The 12,937-nt window shown below is 40.6% G+C and overlaps 1 protein-coding gene across 4 annotated transcripts in view; it reads left to right on the top strand.

Moving 5' to 3' along the window:
* slc23a2 (solute carrier family 23 member 2) overlaps positions 1–12,725 on the top strand; it is a 56,924-nt gene extending 44,199 nt beyond the window's left edge. For 3 of the 4 annotated variants that reach the window (XM_033620197.2, XM_033620193.2, XM_033620195.2), the window contains 8 exons: positions 814–995; positions 2,876–2,996; positions 3,963–4,119; positions 5,312–5,459; positions 5,568–5,673; positions 7,371–7,638; positions 9,143–9,238; positions 11,434–12,720. In XM_033620197.2, the coding sequence (XP_033476088.1) occupies positions 814–995; positions 2,876–2,996; positions 3,963–4,119; positions 5,312–5,459; positions 5,568–5,673; positions 7,371–7,638; positions 9,143–9,238; positions 11,434–11,711 (1,356 nt within the window). In that variant the 3' untranslated portion in view covers positions 11,712–12,720. Of the gene's footprint in view, positions 1–813; positions 996–2,875; positions 2,997–3,962; positions 4,120–5,311; positions 5,460–5,567; positions 5,674–7,370; positions 7,639–9,142; positions 9,239–11,433 lie in introns of all 4 variants that reach the window. The other variant, XM_033620194.2, reaches the window with a different exon arrangement.
* Positions 12,726–12,937: the final 212 nt, after the last annotated feature.

The raw sequence follows: 12,937 nt of genomic DNA, 5'->3' as shown, positions 1-12,937 counted from the left end.
CAAAATCAAAAATAATATATGCTTCCTGTTGCCTGTAGTGCTAGTTATCTATCTAGATTGTTTTAGTGTGAGATGCAGAGTGTTGGAGACATCGGCGGGGGAGATTTCTGCCTTCTCTCCAATATAATAGAACTAGATGGCACTCAGCTTGTGGTACTCAAAATGCCAAAATAATGCATTTCAAAAAGTCAATGTCTCTTTCCAGAAATCATGCCCAGGTTACTCAAGATAATCCAAATACCTTGTTGTGAGCAGTTTTATGTAGGAACTATTTTTTTTTAACCTAACTACACTTGCCAACCGTGTCAGTTTTTCAAATGTAATTTTTTGGCGCTTTGAGCACCACAAGCCGAGTGCCATCTAGTTCTACTGGGGAGAAGGCAGATATCTCTACGGCCACCACCTCCAGCGCAACTCACACCAAAACAATCTATGTTGATATATAGCACTACAGATAAGAGGCAAATGTGTATTTTAGATGTGGGGGTGAACTGCCCCTTTTAATAAACCCAATATTATATTTCATAACTGTAATCATTTCTTTTGACAGCGATAGCACTCCTTTATTTCAGGCAAGGCGGGGTGTATTATTTTAGCTTTAAGTGTTTCATTAAAATCCACTTTGAGTTGCTTCAGTCAGCATCATCTTGTATCCCTCTGAGCCTGCACCTGTACTTCACAGGCTTGAGTTGATTAAAGAGAATAATTTTAAAACTGCAGCAGTGCTTATGTGTGTAGTTACAAAATCAAATTTATAATTAAAGAAAAAACAGTCTTTGTTTTATCTCTTTTTCTTTGTCTGTGTTCCGTCAGATCCAAGGGGCTATTATCGTGTCGTCCCTGGTTGAGGTGTGTATCGGAGCTCTCGGTCTGCCCGGGATCCTGCTGAAGTACATCGGACCTCTGACAATCACCCCCACAGTGGCTCTTATCGGCCTGTCTGGTTTTCAGGCCGCAGGGGAGAGGGCTGGAAAACATTGGGGCATTGCTATGCTGTAAGTTCAGACTCTCATGCGAAGTCACACAGGTGTCAACAAGATGATCAGCCTTGATTGTCGTTGTATGTTATACAACAAAACTTGGAGTAATCCAGTGCCACTCAACCTGAAATCCACTTCTCAGTTGTCCCTTTGTGTGTGTGGTCGTCTGATGATCTCTGATGTCTCTACGTCTGATGTTTCAGATGGTATTTTTGAGAAGAATTGGGAATATACAGAGCATGCAGACTGAGTTTCTATTAAAAAAATAAATAAAACATCTGGCACCATGGGAAACTACTGCGACTGACTCAAACTCAAACTGTCAAGAGCCATTGTTCTCTGTACAGGAAGAAACTGACATCTCTTTTGAAGCCACGTGTTCATTTTCAAAGACACTATCTGGAGTATCATCTTACGGACATAATGACAATAATAATACATTTTATTTGTTAGCACCTTTCACAACACCCAAGGACACCTTACAGATAAAAACAATAGCAAAAATAGACATAAAATACAATAAAAATATAAAGAAAATACAATGTGGATAAAATGAACGGGGTGGGATGTAAGGGTGTAACATATTAGAGAGAAATGGGGGAGCCTGGTTATGGAGAGCTTTAGGAGCTTGTATTGTATCCATTGTTGGACAGGGAGCCAGTGGAGTTGAATGAGGACTGGTGTGATGTGATCTGAGGACTTGATACATACTTTGCAGATCTTCAACCATTTTAGTATCATAACAATGCGGTAGTATGTGTAAATAAACCGTGGTAAACTTCCCTCCATCTTACCAGCATGCAGAAGTCTCTGTTCATCTATATGAGTCGGCCCTTTGGGTTATTGCTCAAACTACAAATTGTACTTCCTCATTTTTCCTGACCACAGCCATGGAAAAATGGCCTGAATAGTGTCCACAAGTGTTTTTTCATGTTGCCCATGAGCTCGCTATATAGTCCTCTGCTGAGAACTCCCTAAATAGTGAGTAGGCGTTCGTGAATGAGTGAATGGTTTTGGTAACAACCAAAGAGTATCAAAGCAGATTAAGAAAGAGATTCGCCTCTCTTTGTCTCCATCTCTCTTAAACTGTAAAACTAGGCACTGTGGAAAAACAACCAAGCTTCCAGTGTCACCCACCAGTTGGAGCATTTATTGGTCCGGTGTGGCAAAGTTCATTCTGGTATTTAAAGGTTTTCTACCTCTTGAACAAAAGCAAATGCCACAGCCTCTTTCCTGTTTTCTTAGGTCATGCAGCACCAATTTCAAAAGTATTTAAGTCTTTCTACTGCATAGACAGCCTAGTTTTATGAAAAGACCATCTTCCCGGCAGTGAAATACTTCTGTAAGCTTTTGTACAAAGATGAGTATTAACATTACAGCTTGTAGCTCATTCACTTAACTGATTTACAGCTAAATAACCTTTATAGAACACCTCCTTCACAGTGAATATTTGCAGTTAAAGATTAAGCAGAGAAGAAGGACATAAAGAAAGCGCTTCTTTTACTCGAGGAAAGAATGTAGTTGATCATGCAAAGGCTGTAAAGATACAGAGGATTGACTCATGGGGGAAGATGCACTTCAAAGTTGTGATATTCATGTGGTGTGACATCAGTTCCTGCTGTGTCACGGCTGTTTACACTGTAGCTGGAGGCCGCCTCCTCTCACTCCACAGGGACGGAGGATACGTGCTTGTAATTGCCACTGATTTGCTTTTTTTCTCAGGCAGTTAGGATAATTGATTGGCTTTAAAGCCTCTGGGGTCTGAGTCGGACGTAGACAGAAGGAAGTGGAACATGTACATACAGGATTAGTGCTCTCAGGAGAATATAGAGTATAGGAAAAAATAAAAACACACTGTGGTCCATCAAACTGAGGAAGACTGTTTCTGTCTGCAGGACTATCTTCTTGGTGCTGCTCTTCTCTCAATATGCCAGAAACGTTCACTTCCCTCTGCCAGTCTACAGAGCCAAGAAAGGCTGGACTTCCTACAGACTGCAGGTCTTCAAAATGTTTCCTGTAAGTACACAACTTCTCTACAAGTACAAACATATCTAAACTTTTTGCTCTCTGCTCTCCACTTTTTCATTTCTTTTTCTTATATTTTTTGTTAAGGAATAAACCTTGGTTTCCTTACAAGTGCCCCCCTGCCTGCACCACAAACTGAGTTCCCATCTAAGTCACAAATTATTAAACAGAACTAATCTCATTCTCTCTGGGAGGTTAAGAGGTTTTCCCTTTGCATGCCACTGTGCAGCATGTAAATCAGTCTTTTCCTGCCCTCTGCTGGTGATTAATGGAATAATAACACCTTTCCTAACCTTGCATCAAAGTTGCCTCTTCCTGTCTCCTCACGTGGCTTCCCATTACTTTCAACCAGGTCACTGTTCAAGTGTACATAAGTGGGTAACACAGTGCAGCACCTTTAAACTTTGTGTATTTTCTCTAGGTTTACTTTATGTTGAAGGAAAAGTAATAATTCAAGTTTAAATTCACTGTCTTTGTTGGCAGTAACTGGACGTGTTTCCAAGGGAAAATTAAATATGTGGACAGGTTATAGTTATCAGTGGGATTTAAATCTGATCCCTTATGTTAGTTTGGATCAGAACCGGGTGTGGTTTTGTGCATGTGATAATACAGCTATAGAACTGTTAACCTCCACCCACACCTCCCCCACCCTTGTTGTTTGACCAAGAGGTGAAATATGAGGGTGAAGTTTGACCTAAACCATGCTCTCCTCTGAAAATTTAAAACAAAGTTTGTTGGCAACATGGATCCAAACACACCTCCTACTATGATACTGCTCTAGCTACCACAACCCACAAGCTAACGGTGATTTTATATGATGGGCAGGGTTAGCTAGTCGCCCCAAATCACATTTTATTGGATACCTTTATTTTAAGATGAGTCCTCAGAAATATTAAGATTTTACAGGAGGAGAAAAGTAAAGTGTAAATCTCTGATAAGTGTTTTCTTTGTACCCAGATCATCATGGCCATCCTGGTGTCATGGCTGCTGTGTTTCATTTTCACTGTGACTGACGTTTTCCCGCCGGAGGTAGACAAATACGGTTTCTATGCTCGCACAGACGCACGTCAAGGAATCCTGGCAGCTGCACCGTGGTTTAAGATCCCATATCCATGTGAGTGTGTTTGTGTGGAGGAGGAGAAGAAAAAGGAAGGGGCTGTTGGAAAGGATTGTTAATGTTACGCCTGGTCTCCACATGGTGTGGTCGATGCAGCTTGCTGGCAGCCATGCTGTGGAAAGCTTTTGGTTGTAGTGAAGTGACAGTGACAAAATATTTTTTCTAACTTTTTGTACAGGCCCAGTTGAACATTGCAGTAATAATGTGTGGGTATCACAAAATCCCACGGCACACCATTTGAGAACCACTGTCATAGGGTATAACATCTGGAGCCTCTCCACAGTCAATGACTGGGAGCCTGATTTGGTGTACCCACTGAATGTTTGTTTTCTTATTTATACCTAAATCAGCTTTATGTCAAGGTAGAGTTCTCAGTTTTGAAACAGAAAATTTACCCATAAATAGAATCACTGTGACGTTGCACTCACAGTAACAATCACTTCTGGGTAGACAACTGGTTATTAATCTTGATCGCAGAGATATGTGTCATCTGCAAACTTGTTTATTTCTGTTGTCATTTTAAGGTAACTGTAACTTTTAAAGATTATAGTTAAACACAGTGGTCCAACCAAACCTACCATCCAAACCATCAAAATCTACCAGGACAAAGGCTAATCAGTGTACTGCAAACCCAACATTACCTCTTGCTGCAGTTTGCAAAACACAAGTTGACTTTTATTATGAAGGGGTCACAGGAAATGTAATGTGTTTTTCATTGAGCTTAGCACTTACTGCTATTATTAATCAAAAACTCCTATACAAAACAACACAACGGTCATTTTAGATAGATTTTAGATTTAGAAGTGAAACAGTCAGGATCAGCCACAGTGAGATTTTAGAAGCAGGGCTGCAGGCGACAGGCTGTACACCTCCAACTTGTTTAGGGAACGGACTCCTTCAGTTGTGCCCTGCAGACTCATGCTGTGTGCAGCATAAAATCAGATCACAGTTGCTCACAGAATGATAGAAAAAGCCCAGTTATTGCCTGACTTTTTTATCAGAAAAATAACAGTTTCCCAGAACTCTGTGACCTATGGTATTAAACTGCATTTAATGAAACTGCCTCTTTAAACTGAAAAGTATAAAATTGTCAAGGAAATTAAACAAAAGTATAATTTTTAAGATATTTTCTGTTTTTAAGTGCAGCAGTTTCTCAGCTCTGACCCACTCTGTGTCTTTACCTCTACAGTCCAGTGGGGTTTTCCTACTGTAACAGCTGCAGGTGTGATTGGCATGATGAGCGCGGTGGTGGCCAGCATCATCGAATCGATTGGAGACTACTACGCCTGTGCCCGTCTCTCTTGTGCTCCTCCACCTCCCATTCACGCTATCAACAGGTAACACTCTAATATATCTTGTTTTCTTTCATTCTCTCTGATGTTTCAGTTTGTTTTGTGAATTTCATCTGAAAGATACTTTAACTCTTTTTTTCTACGTCTCCACAGGGGGATATTTGTAGAGGGTATTTCCTGTGTGCTAGACGGCCTTTTCGGGACAGGAAATGGCTCCACCTCCTCCAGTCCAAATATAGGTGTCCTGGGAATCACAAAGGTAACACACACCTGCACTCATGTCATATCTCTTCTTTATTTTGTATTTTGTTGTTGAAACCTTTTCTACATGTGTTGTACCTGATGTTTGTGATGACACTTTATTTCACTTTTTTCTGCATTAAGGAAGACTTTGTATAAGTCTTAGTTTCCGTCCCTCTCTGCACATTCCAGTTTAGTTATTTTTTTCTTTTACCATCATGGTTTTGTTGTGCAAATAATTAAAAAGGAGTGGAGATAGTAAGTCACTTTATTGACTAGTCATTTGGCAGAAAATTAATTGGAAACTACTTTGATGATCCTTTAGTTGTTTGAGTCTTTTTTTTTTTTTTTTCCAGTGCAAAAGTACCAAACATTTGCTGGTACCAGCCTCTTAAATGTGAGAACTCTCTTCTTTTCAGTGGTAATATATAACTTTAAATGTAATATCTTTAGTTTTGGGGCTGTTGTTTTGACAAAATGAACAAGTTGAAGAAATCACCTCGAGCCTTTGGAAATTGTGATTGCTGTTTTCACAGTTTCCAACATTAACAGATTAAATAATAGGCAAATTAATTTGTAATGAAAATAATTGTTTGTTGCAGCCTGACACTACTTTAAAACAAAAATCACACTTTTTTTTTTTTTTTTTTTTTTTTTTTTTTTTTTTTGTAATTGATCCTCTTACAAAGTGTCATTCTGGGGCAAACCAATAGTCTCACCAGGTAGAGTACATACCATTAAGGCTGAGTCCTTACCACAGTGACCTAGGTTTGAGTCCAGCCTGGGCCTTTTGCTGCATGTCATCCCCGGTCTCTTCCCTGCCTTTCCTGTCTTTCTCTCACTATTTATGAAAGTAGAAATTGAAAAGAATGTATAAATAAAGAGTGGGACTCACACAGCTCTGCTGCTTAGCTGTACTGCTTAGCTGTAATTGTGTAGCATCCTAAAATAATAATAAACTTTATAGCACTTCTCATACAAGAAATGCAGCACAAAGTGCTTTACAACAAGGGCAGTATAAGCACTGATTGCTTCACATGAATAGAATAAACAGAAATCAGAATTGATTCATAAAATCATAGAGTTGTAAAACTATAAATCATAAAATCAATTAAGATTTGAAAGAATTGCAGCAGCGTGAAGCATGAATAGAAAGTCAAAGCGTAGAAATAAAGCATTTCAGACTGCTATCAGAAAGTCAGAGCTAGTTAGCCAGATATGTTTTTAGCTTTCTTTTAAAAATATTTAGCATGCTAGCTTCCCCTGATCTATAGGTAGTGTGTTCCATAGTTTTGGGGCGTAACTGACAAAGGTTGCATCCCTGATCTTCTGGCTGTTGCTGGGAACCTCCAATAAACCAGCAGTAGATGATCAGTGTTCTTGGAGGCAGATATTTAACAAGGGAGTTAGCATTGTAGCTCAGTCCCAGCCCATTTAGGCCTTTGTATACAAGGAGGAGGAGCTTAAAATCAATTGTGCTCTCTCCTCTTGGTTCTGGTTAATAGCTGAGCTGCAGATTTTTGAATGAGCTGAAGTCTCTCAGTGGTGTTTATTGGGGGAGACAGTAAAAAAAAAAAGTGCATTACATAAGTCGAGTCGGCTTGGAATAAAGGCATGAGTCAATTAAAATAGATGGTGCATTCTTTATGTTAATTGTTATATCAAATACTGACAGGCTTTCCCTTCTTTTCCTCTGATCTCTGATTGGTCCTCCAGGTGGGCAGCAGACGTGTGATTCAGTATGGAGCCGCCATGATGTTGCTGCTTGGGCTCGTGGGTAAATTCAGTGCCCTGTTTGCCTCTCTGCCCGACCCTGTCTTGGGAGCTTTGTTCTGTACCCTGTTCGGTATGATCACAGCGGTTGGACTCTCCAACCTGCAGTTTGTCGACCTCAACTCCTCCAGGAACCTCTTTGTTCTGGGTTTCTCCATCTTCTTCGGCCTGATGCTGCCGAGCTACCTCAAACAGAACCCGCTGGTCACCGGTGAGTGGAGGGGACAGATCCCAACATGTTTACAAACTACAGCTGGGCAGCTGAAATCAAATGGGAACAACAGCCATTTTTTAAAACATTGATATTACTCTAGAGGCTATATAACGTGATGGAAAAAATACTGCAATATGCTCATTAAGGCACGTATTGCAAGGGCACACAGGGAATCCAGTAGGTGGTAGTGTCATCACAGTAAACAGTAACTGCCTGCTGGTGGCGATCAGAATGAGTGCAGAATTTCCACATCATTTGCAATTTAAAAAAAAAAGAGTCTATTTTATTTTAACTATAAATACTTATAAGAAAGGTAAAATGTGTCAGACCTTTCTGACTTCTTTCATCCTCCGGTAATTATTGTTTATGAAAGTACTGTCCACTGGAACAAAGAAATCCATGACAAGATTTCATAGCACGTTGTCGCGTTCATCCGGCTCACAGGAGAACTGTGGCTATCAGCAGCTACGGCATTTTATATTTTAGTAGCTAGCTAGATAGATAGTTAAGTAATGTTTGCTGCAGTTAAATCCTTAAATACATTAACTGTGTTCAACTGAGCCGTCATTTGCAAAAAGTTGGTACCAGCCACCACTTGGATTTGATGTCCGTCTGTTGGTGGTGTGGTGGTTTTCATGGCTGTTGTTCCCCTTTAATATTACCTATCACAATTAATGGAGCTTTTTAAATTACCTGTGCACAAGACTCTCTCTTTGCAGCGGACATTTATTCATTGTTTGTACTGAGCAATAAACCAAATGAGTTATGACTCTGAGAAACTTTTATTTAACATGTTCAGTGATTAAAAACCTGTTCATACATTTAAAAGCAAAGTAAAATTAGAATCTGTTTCATGTCTCTATCAACTGTCAAAGAAGTGTAGTCAGATATATATATAGATATACAGATACAAAGATGTAAATAACTCATATGACTTCTCCTACCTCATCCCATCTGCAGTTCTAGGATGTGTAGTGACATTAAAAACTCTTATTGTCTGAAATGTTCCCTGATCAAGTGGGTTATTTTTTCTTTTTACTTTTTGGCCATGCGCATGTCATACTGTATGAATATAGAAGAATTGCTTGTATTTCTTGTGAAAGCTGCAGCTCCTTTACTGACAGTATTTACATTTGGCTTTGTTTTGTTCTGTATCATGTTTGTTTGAGACAAAGTGTGCAATTGTGTTTTCTCCATTGAAGTTGGAGCAGACTTTCATGATTAATTACATTACTTCAAACTGTAAAAACTTGGTGGAACGACGCAGACCCAAGTTTCTTTGTTATGAATAAACCCACACAAAGGATGCAAGTACACACAGTTACAAGTTACTCTGGGGTATTCGTTGCTGACAGTATGTCTGAGGGTATTCATTTACTGAACATACGAACATGACTGAAATTGAATCAGTTTCAGTAATTTTAAAGCTCCATCTGCAATACAAACTGACAGTGTGAATCACTAACTTATTACTAAGCCCCTGTCTCTTCATCTTTCCCAGGCATCGTTGGGATTGACCAAGTGCTGAACGTGCTCCTCACCACTGCCATGTTTGTTGGAGGCTCTGTCGCCTTCATTCTGGACAATACTATCCCTGGTAAGGTGTTTAGTCCATTCTTTCTTATGTTTGTTAAACTGATAATTTCCAGGCTATTAAATACTGAAGCCAGTTGCTTTCTAATATGGGTAACGAATATTAACCGGGTAACAAACTTTGACACAATACCAACAAAGAGCGGGCAAAGTTTTAATAGCAAACATGGTAGCATGTGCAATTTTTTGATGTAAACCAGAACCTCGACTTTCCTTCCACTACTTACCAAAAACCCCATCATAGCAGATTCATTCTATGTTTCACAACCACTAACGCTGCGTTAATAAAAGATAAATACACATAAATAAAAGATGCTAACCACAATTAACATTCTGATATATCTGCTAGTTGCCAATTTTGTTGCACAGCAGACTCCTCATCCGAATCTGGGTCTGACTGAGGCTTAAACATGTACGGCTGAATCTCTGTGATGTTTTCTCTAATGTTAGCCATCTTGATGTGCGCTGCTCTTTCATCGTGTGAGCCGGAGGCCAGATCCAGATTTTCTCAATGAGGGAGAAGGAGTGGATCTGCTTCCAGCCCTTAAAGACCCTTCCAGCAAGTACTATGAGGGAAAACCTTGTTAAACAAAATATTAGTATTTGTATAAGTATATACTTTAAAATGTGTCTGGAGGGGGACTTTAATGGCTGTGCCAAGGAGGTACAGGTAAAGTTAAAGAGGCAGTATATCTGATTTGGTTCGGGAACACCTTAAGACCCCTCTGGGAGAGCTGAAAGAAGTGGTCAGGAGAAAGGTGCCTGCTGCCGCTGTGACTTGGACAAGCAACAAAAGACTGGTGGACAGACACATGGATAAATCATACTTCAGAATGAATCTTCCCTTCCTATTTCTTTATGTCTTCAAACACATCATGAAGCCCAGTTAAGACCAAAAGTTTCATAACAAGATTAAAGCATTGCAGGAAGAAGTTGCAGTGGTGTAAACCAGCCAGTCTCAGCTCCACTCAAGATGGCTGATGGTGTCACCTGTGACTCAGCTTGTCAGTGCGCCAGCAGCTTGTTTTAGAACACAACACACGTCACCTATTTCAACAGCCAATCAGCTTGTAACGAAGTCAGTTGGTCATGTCGGTTACAAAATGTCAGCAGATGCATGTTCGCTTGTGGCATTCTCTGACCACAGCCCTCCGTCCCCGCCGAACCCGAGCCTGTTTCATTTACATCCCTGCGGCTGTTGACATGAATGTCAGCCTCTGTCCTCCTGGGGTGTCGGAGTTGGACAGTGGGTTGCTGCTGCTGCTGCTGCTGGCTGTTTGTGTGTATGTCACACACACATACTCAAAAAACGAACTCTTAAGTAAGACATTACTTGTATAGTACCTAAGGGTGTTTTCACATAAAGTCCTTTCTAAATTAACCGAACTCAGTCTTCTGAAAGTGGACCAAAAAGTGGACTGAAAGAAAAGGGACTCAGTTCTCCTTCTGTTCGAATTCAGCTCTGATGGGGCCTCAGTCCTCTCTCCGTTCAGACTTAGCCTATATGTAATATATTGACATAGTTTTGTTTTTATTTTGTTGGGCACTGCAGTGAGGTTATGAAACCTCTCACTTTCAGATGAACTTAAAATTGGAGGAATGGAGACATGCAGTATCTTCTGTGGACCAAACTACTCCTCGTCCTGAGTCCTTGCAAGCGTTACAGGCTGACGTGGTTTTGTCGGTTTTTTCAAGTGTCCCAGTGCAACTGCATGTGATCTAGAGGGCTAAATACAATGCCAAAGAGCAAAGCGAACCTGGAGCACTTTGGTCACAATGCACAGGTTAAGTGAACTGCACCGTGGACTTGGGTCTGAGTTCTCTCGAAGTGTTCACACGTGTGGAAAAAAAAAATTGAGTCACTGCTCGAGTCCGCGTAGAGGGCTGAAAAGGACCATGTGTGAAAACATCCTAAAAAGCCAGAAATTAGAACAGAAGTATGCTATGAAGATGATACACCGTCCAGTTTAGTTTCATTGGTGTATATTGGCTAGTGTTCAGAACGCCACAGACTGGCATGTTCCAAGTAGTTACAAGTTTTAACTCATTGCAAATTTTTGGTCTGAACTTGGTAGCAGATTATAGCAACGATGGAAAGCTCATCACATGATGTTTATCATGTTCCTACTTGTTAGTTCGGTTATTTAATGTGTGAATTTTAAGGAATTTGTTATTAATCTGTTTTCCTTCTCTCCCCAGGTACCCCTGAAGAGCGAGGCATCAGGAAGCTGAAGCGCGGCACTGGTCTCAGTGCTGCAGAACTGGAAGGGATGAGATCGTATGACCTGCCGTTTGGCATGGACTTTATCCGCAGACACCCCATCTTCAAATACTTCCCCATCAGCCCCACCTTCCAAGGCTACCAGTGGGGGAGGCTACAGGAATCCTGCAGGAGCAGAATGGGACACAGGGATTCAGTGAAGGGGGGAGGAATCGGTGGAGAGGGAGGCACAGCGCCAGGGGAGAGTCGGGTATAGCCAACAGGCTGGTGCTGCAAAATTTCCTATGCGGCTGAATTTGGGGAGCAAGGGATGGTACACTAAGATAAAAGGATGGGAGAGTGGAGGACAGAAGCGGTGCAGGATTTGTGTGGAAAAAAATGTGATGCACCAACCCCCCCGTCAGTATGTGTTTTCTTTAGCTTGTGTCAGTCTTCTCCCACTTCCCACTATGCTATTTTCAGCATGCTATAGCAAGTCACAGCATGCTATAAAAGATGTCACCACACAGAGGTTAGTTGGTGTGTGTGCATGTGTGTGTGCAGCAGGAGAATGACGGGTTTGTGCATTAATTTATTTGCACTTTAATCCAGAGGGAAATAGATGGAAGTCAAACAATCAGAGCTGAATGTTTGATGATAACTGCCCAATGTTATAAAACATTCTACTAAAAGCACAGTAGGTTTGATTATGTCAATTGAGGATTATGCAGAATTTCTGTTAGGAATAATTTGCCTCTAAACTGATTATGCAACCACATTAGGGACACACACATGTTCACATACCAATAGCCTCACCAGAACTAGCTTGAGCGCTACAATGCACGTCGGGGTCATGCAGATAGATGGAAGTGGTTAGTCAGGTGCCCTTAGCCATGCAAAGTGATTGTGATTCTTTTTTTTATTTTTGCACTATCTGCCTCCTGAGTTCAACTCTGCAACTCATGCCCCCATTTCTTCAGTAAAACTCCTCAGAGACGCATTTAGCAGCACATCATGTCATCTTACAAGAAACTGACATCCCTCATTGTTCTGATGTATTAGAGCACTAACATTCACGAGACCTCCAATGTAACATACCAGTTTACATCTCTTTAATGTGTCAGTATTATGCATCAGTTACTAACAAGCCCACAACTCTACTGTTCATCACACCCTCGTCTCATTTGGCTGTCAAATGGGACTTGTCTTTTACTTGATTATGGAACAAAATTAGTTTTTATTTTTACTGGATAACCTTAATTTGAATATTTTACATCTCCTCTAACACATGAAGGCACTTACAAAACAAAACAAGCTTTTAATAATGCCTCTACTGCTGTGATGAAAAGTTACATTAATGGCACACAGTAACAGACATGTGGCCTTGTCAGAGATACCTTGTGTGCTTAAATATTAGTAGTGTTAATGCTACTAAAAAAGATAAATGACGACAGGAGAAGATCTGTGATCCTCTGTGTGGATCTTCTCTCACAGGTGTCACCT

This window comes from Epinephelus lanceolatus, chromosome 9, assembly GCF_041903045.1.
Source record: "Epinephelus lanceolatus isolate andai-2023 chromosome 9, ASM4190304v1, whole genome shotgun sequence".
Lineage (NCBI taxonomy): Eukaryota > Metazoa > Chordata > Actinopteri > Perciformes > Serranidae > Epinephelus > Epinephelus lanceolatus.
The sequence above is the reverse complement of the archived record's forward strand: the minus strand, read 5'-3'. Positions and strand labels throughout refer to the sequence as shown.